This window comes from Vipera berus (assembly GCF_964194415.1).
Source record: "Vipera berus genome assembly, chromosome: 1".
Lineage (NCBI taxonomy): Eukaryota > Metazoa > Chordata > Lepidosauria > Squamata > Viperidae > Vipera > Vipera berus.
This window is the reverse complement of record NC_138202.1, coordinates 250,298,488-250,312,980: the sequence shown is the minus strand read 5'-3', so window position 1 is coordinate 250,312,980 and position 14,493 is coordinate 250,298,488. Positions and strand designations below refer to the sequence as shown.

The window sequence follows — 14,493 nt, the reverse complement described above, 5'->3', positions numbered from 1 at the left end:
TAATACTTTTTATTGCATGAAAGCTTGCACAAATTTCTTGTTGAAGGATTACGGAGTCAAAGATGAATAATAAAGTAACTTACATGATCAATTAGTTCTCGAACCATGCCATTCCATTGTCCACTACCATCATCCCGGGCTCCATATTTTCCATCTTCCACCAATCTAATTTCATAGGTAAATCCAAGAAACGTTGATAGTTCCCTAAGGAGATCGATACAATATCCCTCAAATCTATCATTCCCGTATAAAGGTTTATCAGATTTCTTGAACATCACATATGGCTCTTCCTGAAAAAAGAATATAAATAGAGAAGAAATAAAATCAACTATTATTTTTAATACTTTTTACAACATCATGAAAATTCAAAAGATTTTCCCTAATACAACAGTATGTGCAAAAGTCTTGTTTTGAAATCGGTAAAGGCACTCTGTCCTTCGCAAAACTCATTCAGCTGCTTTACATATTTCCTATGTACAAAGAAGTTATGCAGAGTACTATTTTTATTGAGAGGCACTTTATTTTTTATTTATTCAGCTATTACTAAGGAATTATAGCTTTTCTACTTGAATCTGAATCCAGCTTGGCAACTATGATTACATAATTAAAAATAGCAGTTAAACATTATAATTGCTTAGAAATAAAAATTGTACAATATTTACATGTTTCAAAATGTAGAGTAATAATAAGAAACAAATGTAATCCAGTGGTTTTATGGGTGAATCTTTCATCATGTATATGAATAAAAAGAAGACAATGAGCAGAATTCTCAAATTTCACCACAACTAACCTACTTTCAGTTCTAACTCGGTGATATTGTGTACACTATCCAGAGAAGATAGTCTGCCTTCAGATCCAACTAGAGTTTTGAAAGACCTATCAGAAATCCTGGAGAGATGCTGACATGGCATGTACAGATATACACTATAAACAGCTCCCCTTTTCCCTATCATATCAAAATTAAGAATCAAGCTAAATACTTTATGGTGGTTGGGTGTAATTGAGAATCACATGGAGCTAATAATCTCTGTCAGTATCCAGTTGTGACCGCTTTCTAAAATAATTGCAAACAATCCCAACAACTGACAGAACATTGCTGATTATTGGATAGGAACTATAATATAAAATGAATGCAAAACATTTACCAGTTCCAATGTTTACTCATATTCCAGGACCTGTTTCTTGAAAATAAGCAAATGGAAACAATGGAGAATATTTCTCATTCCAATAAAAATAATCAGAAATTATCTTCCATAGAATTATGCTAAATAACTATGGACAAGAGTGGACCAATACATGTATATTTATTCCCATTATGGGAACACAGTTGGTCAAAACATAGGAACATGAAATACCAACTGATTTCTACCTAGGTATGACTGGAAGGAATAAAAATAGATAGGTCAACACACTTACTCTTATTCTGCAAAGATTACTACAATAGGCAAGCCACTACATCAATTAAGCCAGTGGTCCCCAACCTTTGCAGCTTGGCAACCCAGCTGGGGGGGAGATTGTAACCAGGCTGCATGAGTGGCGGGCTGACATGCATGTATGAACAGCTCAACAAGCAGGAGTGGTGGACTGGCATGCTCATGCATGCACACACAAGTAACTTGCAGATGTTGAGCTGCACATGCACACCAGCCCACCATTCATGCGAGTTGACCTGCATGCACTCATCCATGCCAGCCTGCTGCTCACATAGCCCAGTTGCAAATAGGCCATAGCCTGGTAGTGGACTGTGGCCAGAGGTTGGGGACCCCTGAATTAAGCAATACCCATGTATTTATTTTATGGCATCCAAGGTTTGCTCTCCTTTATAAGTCTCTAATCAGCAAATAAGATAAAACAATTACACTCTAAGCTTTAGAAATTTGCTAAGTGGAGATGTGGGAAGAACAACATTGTCTTATCTCTTTTTGTGGCTTCTCTTGCTAGTGTTTCAGATTGCTCATGAACTTTAAATCCCATTCATTGCTAATACTCTAATAATATAAGCTATATTTCCAACAAGAATATATTGGGAGAAAATCATTTCAATAAATAGAATTCAAGGTTTTTAAAAAGTTGCATGTGGCCTAATACAAACTCTTTAACTGTGTCAGGACAAATATTATGTTTCTGAAATGAGATAATAGGCTAGGAAAGTTTCATACTCCAACACTCTTCAGAGTTGCAGCAAAGAACATTATTTAGACTTGTTCCTCATGTCAGCCCATACTGATAGTATAGCTCAGCAGAGTCCCTCAGGGGCTAAACACAATCAAAGATAGACTTGGAATTGTATGTCTGACCAATTTTCTTGGAGAACTAATTAGAGTCGCAGAACCCATTCTAGAATTACTTCAAAAACATTCTGTCAAAAAAAAAAAGTACAGAGCTGATACAAGCTTTACCTATAAGCAGTGGTGGGATTCAAATAATTTAACAACTGGTTCTCAGAACAGAACCCTTTAAGAGCTTTCCCGCTCATCGTTAGTGGGGCTTTGTATAGCTAGACAGGAAGAAGTTCCAACTAATATTTGGTGGCCTCGCCCCCTTTCCCATATGCACCAATCAGGAAACTAGAGAGATGAAGTGTCTATTCCTGAAATTGCCTCTGAGAAGCACCACCTAGTTTTCACCTGAGTGACATGATTGAAGGAGCCACATCTCCGTTTAGTTTCTGTCACTCTTCTTTTGGTCTTTTGGGGAGGGTTTTTTTCCCCCGCCTGGGAGGAAGTTGAACAAAAACCAGACGTGTTCCAGGAAACACTGATTTATCACAACCGGTTCGCTGAACTCAACAAAAAATTAGGTGTCGGTTCTCCAGAATGGGTGCAAACTGACTGAATCCCACCAGAGCCTATAAGGCTACCAAATAGAAGCGCATTTAAATTGAAAGCATAAGCAGCTTGGATTCTAAAGGAGATGATATATAATGATTGCTCTTATCCCAGGTTTGAGGAATTGTATACATTTCAGTGAGCACAAAGAAGCATGCATATTTCTAGTGAAAGTATGCATCTGATATATTGAATAAAAAGGTAAAAAAGGAGAACTGTTCATAAACATGTGCATGGATTTTTGTATGAAACTTCATAAGGAGTTTTAAAAATATTTGCCAAGTAAAGTAACAAGACGCAGAATGTAACTTTGTAATGAAAATGGACAATATGTTATTTCTTTCATCTTTAATATGGAATATTCTTCTGAAAAAGAAGATCTGGAATACCTCAAGACTCAGCCAGAAGGAATCCCAAGCCCTCAAAAAGTACATCATCTGATCTGTCTCTCTGAGAGATGTGCTACTGGGCCCTTGGTACCAAGATCCCTAATTATGTTTCCATCGTTACGAGATGGATGTGAAATAATTGCCAAGGCATTAGAAGATGCATGTTCAGTCAGCAACCAGGCAAAGGAGTGGACCAAAAAGACAGTAAATACTGTATAATGTTTACATCTTTTTCAAAGGTCACAATTGATAAGTTATGCCTGGCTTATTATTTTATTGTAATCAAAAACTTACAGCCAAATCTCTTTATGGTTTCTTCAAACTAGTATGGGAACATCTCCATGTTATTTAAAAAAAGAACTACAAATTAAAAATGAGATCTGCATTCCAATTCCACTTTCATTCTGGAACTTGCGGCCGCGCGAGTTGTAATGGGGGTTTCCCGATACTCCCATGTAACACCTCTACTCCGCGAGCTGCATTGGCTTCCGGTTGCCCTCCGGGTGAAATTCAAGGTGCTGGTTATCACCTATAAAGCCCTACATGGCCTGGGTCCGGGTTATTTGAGGGAACACCTGCTGCCGGCATCAAACGCCCTTCGCCCAGTGCGCTCTCACAGGGAGGGTCTGCTCAGGGTTCCGCCGGTGAGAGATTGCCGGCGGGTGACACCCAGGGATAGGGCCTTCTCAGTGGGAGCGCCTGCCCTCTGGAACCAGCTGCCGGTAGAGTTGAGGACTGCTCCCGACCTCCGATCATTCCGCCGGGGCCTGAAGACCTGGCTCTTTGAGCTCTCGGGCCCAGGCTGAGGAGAAAATTTTAACTGGGGTTTTAATGTACAGGGTGAATTTAATGCTTTTTAATTGGTTTTAACTTTTGTATGTTTTGATTTTTAATTCCCTGTAAACCGCCCTGAGTCCTCAGGGAAAGGGCGGTATACAAATGCAAATATTAAATTATTAAATTAAATTAACTACCTTCTTTTAGTCTCACCCTCTTTCCAGTTCTTCGGCAACCACGTATGGGTTTTTAAAAATTACTTCCTTAAAGTTCAGTTCTGCATGTCGAGAAGCTGTTCTGTGGGTACCAGAAACCAAATAAACTAAATCTGTTCTAGAGGTACTCGCTCCTTTTGGATTTGATTAGCTTTTCTCCTTTCTGATTACCACTTTGTTTGTTATTTGCTGTTAAACTATAAAGGGCAGGCACTTTGTCCTGGTTACATCTTACTAATTTTCAGAACACTTGTTCACCTCTCTGTATGCCTCCCCACACTGTAAGGTTTTCAACAGAGACCTCTTTTTGAATGTCATCACCATATAAGATACAACAGAAAGCTAACTGGTAAAGGCCTACTCAACAGTGGTATCAAAGAATGTTTCCAGTTAGATATAGCACTCTTCTAAGAGTTATGTGCTTTCTATTTCTTTAACTCATAGTGTCCCTCTTTGTAGCCTGATTTTTAAACAACTACACCAAACAGGCTTTTGTTACTAAAGGTTATAGACTGTCATCTAACATGCTGGCCCAATATTGGGGTAGAGTTAGAATTAGGATTAGACAGATGTTTTTTTTTTAACTTTCCATCTAGCATTAAAAGAGAAGGCCTGGGCCACAATCAACCAGTTGGCTAAATGGATAACTAAAACCTGGATTTTTCCACTCCTTAACACCATGCATGATCACCATCCATAGGCAGCCCTTCTTCCTCCTATACTGGTGCCAGGCCCTACAAGGTTCTCTTCTTCTGCTGCTGACATGTTCCTCCTCACAATATATGCCACTTTTTCCATCAGATAGTTTGGGACACAAAAAAAAAAAGACAAAATCCCAAAGAAGAACAAAAACTTCTTTTGTTGCTGTTTCTCAAGTTGAAAAGATTATAATGATAAATAGAGTATTTTGTAAAGTAAATTTATTTTATCTGACTCATTCTTGAGGGCTTTCTTTTAGAGCAGGGGTGTCAAACTCAATTTCATTGAGGGCCGCATCAGCATTGCGGTTGCCCTCAGGGGGCTGGGTGGGTATGGCCAGGGTGGGCGTGGCCTACTGGGTGGGCGTGGCTAGAGTGCATATGGCCTACTGGGTGGGCATGGCCAGCTCTACATCGTTCACATCAAGGGTGCCTATGGGGGCCTGGGCAGGAGTGGGACAGATCTGAGGGTCTCTGGCAGAAGGAGGGTCTCTGGGCCAGGGCCAAGGCAGTGGGGGCCGTTCCCTCACTGTTTCCAAGATGGCTTTGCGGGCCACATGAAACCACTTCGTGGGCCGGATCTGGCCCCCGGGCCTTGTGTTTGACATGTCTGTTTTAGAGATATAGAATGTACCACATTGAGTTCTGTGGCTAATGTACTGTATTTCTGAAATAGAAAGAACTTTGAAATGAAAAATAAGGACCTGTTCTATACGGTGGTTCTATGTGTTTGGTGAAACTAGAAATTACAAACCACTAACTAGTTAAGCAAAAGTTGAAAATCATTACAGGGAACTGGAATTTTTCTTCAGATTTTATCAAAGAAATGTCCATATTATTACTTTGCTGTGCTGTAACTTCAGGAAAACATCCATACAGTATTTCTGATAACTATATGCCAAAAATTTATTTTTTATGTTCTTTCAGGATATTCTTTGACTTCCCACTGTTGTTTATGTAGTCCCTGGCAATGTCCCATTGAAAAACTAAACCCAGTCTACTTAGTTTCCAGGCCTTGCCAAATATTTCCACTGAGTAATATACATATACATAGCCTGAATTCCAGCTATTTTGATTGGTTACACATTTAAAAAATCTGGTGAAAAAAATTACAGTTATTTCTTTTTGTTAGACTTTCACAGTAGTAAAAATAATTTTGGAGAGTATGGAGATGCATATTTCATAGATGAATGGCAGTCATTTTGTAGATTTAAGAACAGAAATAAATGAATTATAGCAACAGCATACTTTCCCTAAAACTAGCGTCTGTGCTGCACTAAATCAGCTTTATTTTATATAAAAATTATCTGATGCTGGTTGGAAAGTATGGAGATACAGTTTAATATATTTGAAGGACATCAGAGTGATAAGGTGCAATTTAAGACAATGCAGAACTTAAATTGTCTTCAAGCCAGTCCTTAAATAGACATCCTTAGAAGTCAGTCCATTTTTTAAAAAGCTTGCATTCTTTTTAAAAATATAATTACAAAGATAGTTGAAAAAATTAAAAATTAAAGCAGACAAAAAATACTCCATATTTTTATATGGAATCTACCCAGTTGGGCAAATGATCATTACCATTCTGAGTAAGACAGAAGGAGAAAATTGTTCAATTCAGAATTTAAATTGCAGGAAGAACAAGTTTTATTTAGCACTTCTATTACAAGTTCTATTTCTTATTTATCACTTCTGTTACAAGTTCAGATGTTACCTTTATGTTTTTAACACTGCATAAAAATGAAGTACTGTTTAGTTTAAGAAATGATTGGTAGTTGCAATAGAAATCTGGCAAGAAAAATGTTTTTGCTTTTTTTCTATTTTCCCTGTGTACCCTTCATCACACAATATTTATGTGCAATAGAATCATGTAAAATATTATTTATTTATATTAGGATAAAATGCACTGTTTCAAGTCATGTCATATTACTTACTCCTGCCCCAAGGACAAATAAAAATAAAATAGCTAATAAACACAGTCTAAAGAGCCTTAATAAAATGTTTCAATTTTTATCTGTTTCAGTCGAAAATGAAATGTATTTGAGCATGAAATAGCTTCTTTGGGCTCTCCATTTCAAACTTGAAACATTTCCACAATGACCAGACCAGCCCATTTCAAACATATGACAGCTATTTCAAGCTTGAAACACATCTTTTGAACTCTAACTGAACTACTGAGTCTCTTAAAAGTGGTAGGGGAAAAAAAAGTTCAAACTGCATTTGATTAAATAAAAGTGCTGGAGTTAAACTTTTAAAAAGTCTTAATTTTTCCAGATTTAAGGAGTTAGTTTAGATGTATATTTCTTTTATTATGTAAATTAGAAACTAAATCTAAAATAACTATGAATGAGAAGTCTGAAAGAATCACTACTGCTTTTGGAAGGAATTTCTGTCCAGCTATGAAGACTGCTTGCATTAGAACTGCCAGGCTGCTTTTAGCTTGCCTACAGTTGTGAGGGGGGAGGGGCAGGTTTGGAAAGCAAGATGGATTCTATCCAGATGGGATGGGAGGAATGTTGTGGCAAACAGAGATGTTCTTCTCATAACAACTGCCTGAGGATTACCATAATTGGACAATGTGACCTGACCTGTCAGAGAGGGGAGGGAAAGTTTTACTCTTTTAATTATCTTTTTCTTGCCATATTGCCACAGCTGGTTTTCCATTCTTTAGTGCCGGTATGCTGTATCCAATAAAGTTTTGCATTAGAAATTGGAATGGCTCTGGTATATTTACTTTGTTGGAATCCTTAGCCAGAACATTGACAATTTCTTTGCTAAATTAATATTAATTGCATTTTAAAAATTATATACCCCTCCAACTGAAACTTTTCCCCCCAAATCTAACATGGCAGATTCTGTGTAAATATACAAATGTTGAAAAATGACAAGAAAGTTAAATAATTAGTCAACTGAGATTATAGCACAGAAATTAAAATTGCTATCTTCATAGCTGAAGGTAAAACCCCAAAGTTAATGAGATATTTCAGCTTATTCATTAATCAGTAATTGCTAAATAATTACGACATACAAATGCTGGTAATTATTATTTTATGCACTGTGCTCACTGTAGTTTTCAACTATAGCTGCACTTCTGAAAACTAATTGCATGAGGAATAACTTACCAAAATAGTGGTTACAGTTAAAGAACGATTAGAAAGGGAATCAGTTATGTTTGCTGGTTTTCCTTTTTGATTCTCAGTCATATTAAGGCCACTTGCAGGATCCCAGGTTCCAATCTAGAAAACAGGATAAGAGCTTACATATCATGCATGGGTTATGTTTCATCCACTAGAAAAGAAAAATAATAAGACAAAATTAAAACTGCAAATTCTTTCTCCTATTCTCTTATGGTGCAATTTCAGTTATCATTTTCTTAGCGGTAGCTGGTCTAAAAGGTGATTCACCGAATTTCAAAATATGTCTAGCAAAGTGTGGCATTTGGGGTAAAATGATGTATAGAATGTCAAGTGCTTAATTTTCCATTTAAATTCTATCCTCTAAAGTAAAAAAAATAGTAACAAGACCTTGGTATATTCTCCTCACATAAGTTATCTTTCACTGTAGACAAATCTATTCCTTTCTATTCTTCCTGGTGCTAGAAACTTCAGATGCACACACATAAAGATAACCTGTATTCAGCTCTCATAAATTACATTTTGACATTCAACTGCATTCTTCCCTCCCAAGTCAGAAAAAAATATGAAGTGGAAACTCACTCCCACTCCCTTCTATTCAATCACAATTATCCGCTGTTAAAAAGTGATGATTTGTGGCTGCCACTTCAATTTGTTCAGCAGTTGCCAGTTAAGGTAGTACAAATTTTTGAAGACAAATAAATGTATTTCAAAGAGGGGTGCCATTGTTTTAGAACTCAATATATTGCTTCAGAAACAATTTGGCCAAATTAAATTTTCACTTGGATTCTGACACCAAATTGGAAGAATGAAATGAATTCATTCTGAATCCTGGAAATCCAATTTCTGCTGGTAAGTTTAATAGCCAGTTGAAAAACTTTGAGTAAATTACAGCAGCATTATTTTTAAAAAGTTTCTTTAAAAATGATTAGTTTGGGGATCTCTTCTGAAAACTATTGTGAACAAAAGGTACTTTAGAGAAGACATTTTACATTTTATTTCTTGTAGTTCCCTAAAACATATATGACCAGTTCCAACATATTATGCCCTTTGCTGTAATTGGATTACCATGCATTGATGCTAATTTTAACCAGTTATGTTTCTCCAGAAAATATTTAGCATGTTAGCACCACATCTTTCTGCAGTTAGTTTGCTTAGCCTAAATATTTTAATTCTAAAGCTGTCCCAAATGAAAAGTGTTGGCAGCCAGCTGAACAATGATTCAGTAAACCTTAACTAATTCAACCAATCAGAAACAGGTTATAATAAATTAAAGAAGTATGGTTCCAAATGATAGAAGTACTCAGAAAAGCTTCAGCTAACAAATAGAATTATAGAGCCAGAAAGATATTTAAATCAGCACAAGGATATTAGCTAAAGCATCCCTGCCAGTTGAGGGTATTAATGTAGAAAGGAAATGTTAATCTTACTCTATAGATGACATAATTTGAAGAACCATAGGTTCACAGAGTTGGAAGGAACCTTAGAAGTCACCTAGTTACCATATTGTTATCATACCCCACTTCAATTTTCTGTTTCTTCAGCTAAATATTCTCAGCAATTCCATTATTCCCTGATCATCCTCACAGCCCTTTTCAGGAATCTGTTCAAATTGGTCTAAATCTTGGGAATTTATCTGGATACAAGATTTGTGTCAAAGACAGAAAAGGGGTATGTTGGGAAGATATCTAGGCAGGTCTGCAAATTTTTGGCACAATTGTCTACATTTGATATACATTTTGAGAATGGGAGTAGGCTTTTTGTTTTTTCATAAAGCAAATTCTTGGACAAAAATGACCAACCATATAGATAGCAAATTCAGACAAAGAGAGGGAAACCTGTAGTTTGTGAATAAAAATAGTAAACAATGGAAGTTCCTCACTGCTATTACTATTACCTCTTGAATCTTTAGGACATTTAAAAAAAATTAGAGTGACAAGAATGGCATACAAATCCTTTTGAACTTACAGCATTAATATATGTAGATGGTTATCATGAGAGAATGTAGATCTTTTCTTGGGAATGAGAAAGGAATGAGCAAAGTGTTAAAGGGGATCTTTCAGAAAAGATTGCTCAGTCCTGAGGAAGAGGGAAAAGTAAGAAAGAGACTCAAAATGGTTCTTCCTTCATTTTGGGGGCAGAGGGAGCAGACAGAAACTCTGACAGGCTTTAAAGCAGAGTTCCCCAATCTTTTGGGCACCAGGGACCAGTTCTGTGGAGAGGTTTTTCTGTGGACTGGAGTGTGTGTGGTTTTGTGTGCTCCCTGCATCTCCTGGATGCGGCTTTGCTTATTTGTGCAGACCAGTTACTGGCATGCCGCGGTCCGGTACTGGTCCACGGACTGGGGGTTGGGGACCCCTGCTTTAAAGGTTCTGCTTGTCTACCTTATAACATTAAATCCCATTTATTAACCTGGCCTGTCTCAAAGGGCTGACAGTTATAGTATTGCACAGTTTCTGTCAGCTCTTTGAGGTAGAACCAACCATACTAGCTGTAAGGCTATATATTGTAAGGCTATGAAAATGGGATCTTGCAAGTCTAAAAGTACATCTCTTACCTTACTTTTAAAATCTGGGAAGGGTTCCTGCTGAGACATTTGCCACACCCCCATTTCCTACTGACTAATCTTTGGCTCTCGTCTTCCAAGGTCATTCTCGTGTACCATTACAGCTTCTATTACTTTAATATTAATAATGTACAAGTTTTGCATCAATGTAATGACAGCCGTAGTTTTCTATATACAATTTGAAAGAAAAGATCTAGCCACCACAAATCATCTTTTTTTCCCAAAATAGCTTTTATACAGGTAATGAAACTGTGAACATTATATCCAGTAATTTAAATAAATTCATAAAGCAGAATGAGAAATATTATTGTTTTGAAATGTTATCAGTTGTGAGGAAATAACTTGAATACCTTTTCAAGACCTTCCTCCTTAAGACTAATGACATCTAAGTCAAAATCTGTCCTTAAACCATTGGTTTTGTTGAAAGTTATTCTGCCAGTGAGACCTTCCCAGTGAGCCTAGGAAAAATAAGGGAAAAATTATATGTTAGCAGCAAGAAAGAGAGAAAGAGAAATGAATAAATTAATGACTCAAAATAGAAATATTAATTATTCATTAACTTTAATTCATTTTCCACATAACCAATATAAAAAACATCATCCATTTTTTTGGATTTCTGGTATTCTTCTGATAACCAAGCTAACTTTTCTTTAATCCCTGCATACAATACTTTCGATTCCTTTTCTCCCACTATATATCACTTGTTGACTAGGATGATCTTTGAAACATTTTCATTATTTTCTTATTTAAGATACAGGCAATTTTGTTGACTGTTGCTGTCTTTCAGTATATCTCCAGTTATGAGTTTTATAATAGCACATCTTATCATATCGTGTAACACAGTCATTATTGCATTCTCACAAAATATAGTATTAATCTCTAATATTCATTTTTGACTATGGAAAATAAAAAAACAATATGAGTTTTGCCCTAGGTAGAATCCAGCACTGTCCTAGTAGTTTTCTGCTAGTTCAGGTGGATATTATTTTATTCCCTTCAAAGTGTTCATAAGAAAAACAGTAACTGCCTCTTGCCATTGCACCCCAGAAATAACTTTTGCTAACAAAAGCATCCAATTGGATTCTAGCTGCCACTGTTCCTGTAGCAAGAAAAAGGGAATAAATCGGGGTGCAACATGCAGAAATTTGCCCATAGTCATTCCATGAGAAATCACCAAGATTAAGTAAAAGACTGCCGGCGGATAACACCCAGGGGGAGGGACTTCTCTGTGGGTGCGCCTGCCCTCTGGAACCAGCTGCCCATGGAGCTCAGGACTGCCCCCGACCTTCGTTCACTTTGCCGGGACCTGAAGACCTGGCTCTTTGAGCTCTCCGGCCCAGGCTGAGAATTTTTAACTGGGGTTTTTATTTTTTAGGGATGTAATTTAATCTTTTTTAAATTGTTTTTAACTTTTGTATTGATTTGGTTTTAAATACCCTGTAAACCACCCTGAGTCCTTCGGGAAAGGGCGGTATATAAATCCAATAAAATAAAATAAAATAAATAAATCATAGAAATGGATTAGGAGTGGAAGAAAGGGAGTCATTACTTGTATTTAAATATATATGCATCCAACTTCTTCTTCTAAAGTTTCAAATAAGTGGAAATACAATTATGCCCTTCCAAAATGTGGCCAAAAGACCTCTGTTTCCATAAAATGGGTTATATAAAATGTTCTATATCTGCACAGTTATGATCATCGCAAGTTCATTTTAAAGCTCAATGCTTATTTTTGAAATATAGTCAGCTGCCAAAATAGGGGGAAGCAGGGAAAGGATTCGACAACATATACACCTGACCACACATATAAGAAAATACCAAAGTTGGAAGAATTTCCATGTCCATACTAGTGGTCTGCCTGCTAATTAACAGTCCTTGATTTGATTTAATATTGAATGAGGTCCTTGTTCAGTTTCTGGAGACAGCTAACCTTTCCCATTTTAAACTTTAAAAATTGCAGACTCCAATGCTTCTACTCTATTTGCCAAGATTGCCTTATAAAATACAGATAGTCCTTGCTTACTTGGGACTGGCACCACTAGCATTAAGGGCTATGGTCCCTAAGTGGAAAATCACATTACCACAACAGGCTTACGAGCTTACTTCCCCTTCAGTCATTAAGTGAATGACCATGGTAATTAAGCAAAATATCCTCTGACCGTGTCTTACAATTTTACTTCTGCACACACACATACATACACACACACACACACCCCATTGTAATGTCAAGCAGTCACTAAAAGAGGCCGTTGATAAGTGAGGACTATGTGTAGAACACTGAGTTCAAGGTTGATCTGAATCCATAGTTTTCAGACCAGAAACAAACTAAACTCACACTGCTGAAAACAACATTATGACAATTCCATGAACATTGATTTGATTTGATTTGATTTGATTTATTATATTTATATGCTGCCCTTCTCCCTAAGGACTCAGGGTGGCTAACAACAATAAAAACTAAAAAAGAACATGAAAATACAAAATTTAAAAAAGAATTAAACAGTAGATATGTTCAATACATAGTAATTTAACCCCATAAAACCTAATTAAAAACCGTAGTCAGTCCAGGCCCGATTGTTGGAACATCCATGTCTTCAGGTCATGGCGGAAGGACTAAATGTCAGGGGCCATCTGCAGCTCTGGAGGCAACTCATTCCAGAGGGTCGGCGAGCCCACAGAGAAGGCTCTCCCCCTAGGGTGTTGACCGATGGAACTCTGAGGCCGACTCTTGGAGGGGTTGAGCCTGAGCCTGTTCCTTCCCATCCAGACCCGTACCGCCTTCAGGCACCGGGACATCACGTCAAGGGCATCACTGGGTTAGTTTGGGGTGGAGATGAACAACTGGGTATCATCTGCATATTGGTGATACCTCACCCCAAAACCACGAATGATCTCACCCAGCGGCTTCATATAGATGTTAAACAGGAGGGAGGAGAGAACCAACCCCTGAGGCACCCCACAAGAAAGGGGCCTCGGGGTAGATCTCTGCCCCTGCCAATACAAACTGCAAACAGCCCAATAGGTAGGAGGAGAACCACCATAAAACAGTGCCTCCCACTCCCAACCCCTCGAGCCATTGCAGCAAGATACCATGGTCGATGGTATCGAAAGCCGCTGAGAGGTCAAGTAGGACATTACATGTTAAAAGAATATTAGCACTTATTCTACTGCTTAAAAGTATCCATGTCCTACTTCTACATCTTATAATTAAGTAAAATTTGAAACTCATAAAATGTAGGGCCTTTTAGTATAATGTAGGTCTTTCAGAAACTGGGGAGTGTACATTGAAAACATTTAGCATGAAAACAAAATTCAGCAGGGGGAAAAATGGATTGAAAATGGAGCACACATCACAAAGCCAAAGGCATTTGGGCATGCTGAATTTCTAACTAACAAGGGAGCATATCTTGCTCTTGACTTACCTCTTTAATTAGATTCATAAAGCGGGTCCCAAACCTCCATGGTTTGTGGCGATTACACTGTAATGAACTGACAGTCATCTGTGGAAACTGCTGGACAGCAACTGACACCACATGAACAGCATCATACATTAAAGCTGCATCTGTCTGAAATGAGAACACCATCAATGCTGTGAATATGACCCAGAGAAATTGCATCACAGCTAGACAAGGAAAAGCAAGGCATATTCTTTCCACCTTACCTTATGACAGAAGAAAGTGATAATATAGTTTTCTTATTAAGCAAATATATGATGATTAAATTATGTACTACGAGAAGTACACATTTCATCTTCCTTTTTTCAGTAAGAAAAAAAAGGAGAGAAAGAATCTGATTTGAACTGTATGAGGGAATAAAAACATTTAAGATCTTACCCATTCCTTTCTGTCAGGTTCCCTTGCTCCTCAATCGTTTTCTAAATGATATTTCT

General features: G+C 37.3%; 1 protein-coding gene across 1 annotated transcript in view; it reads right to left on the bottom strand.

Moving 5' to 3' along the window:
* GRIK2 (glutamate ionotropic receptor kainate type subunit 2) overlaps positions 1 to 14,493 on the bottom strand; it is a gene marked incomplete at both ends in the record, with an annotated part of 565,573 nt that overhangs the window by 222,373 nt on the left and 328,707 nt on the right. The window contains 4 exons of the mRNA XM_081312641.1: positions 84 to 290; positions 8,027 to 8,140; positions 10,955 to 11,062; positions 14,027 to 14,170. Of these exons, the coding sequence (XP_081168767.1) occupies positions 84 to 290; positions 8,027 to 8,140; positions 10,955 to 11,062; positions 14,027 to 14,170 (573 nt within the window). The remainder of the gene's footprint in view (positions 1 to 83; positions 291 to 8,026; positions 8,141 to 10,954; positions 11,063 to 14,026; positions 14,171 to 14,493) is intronic.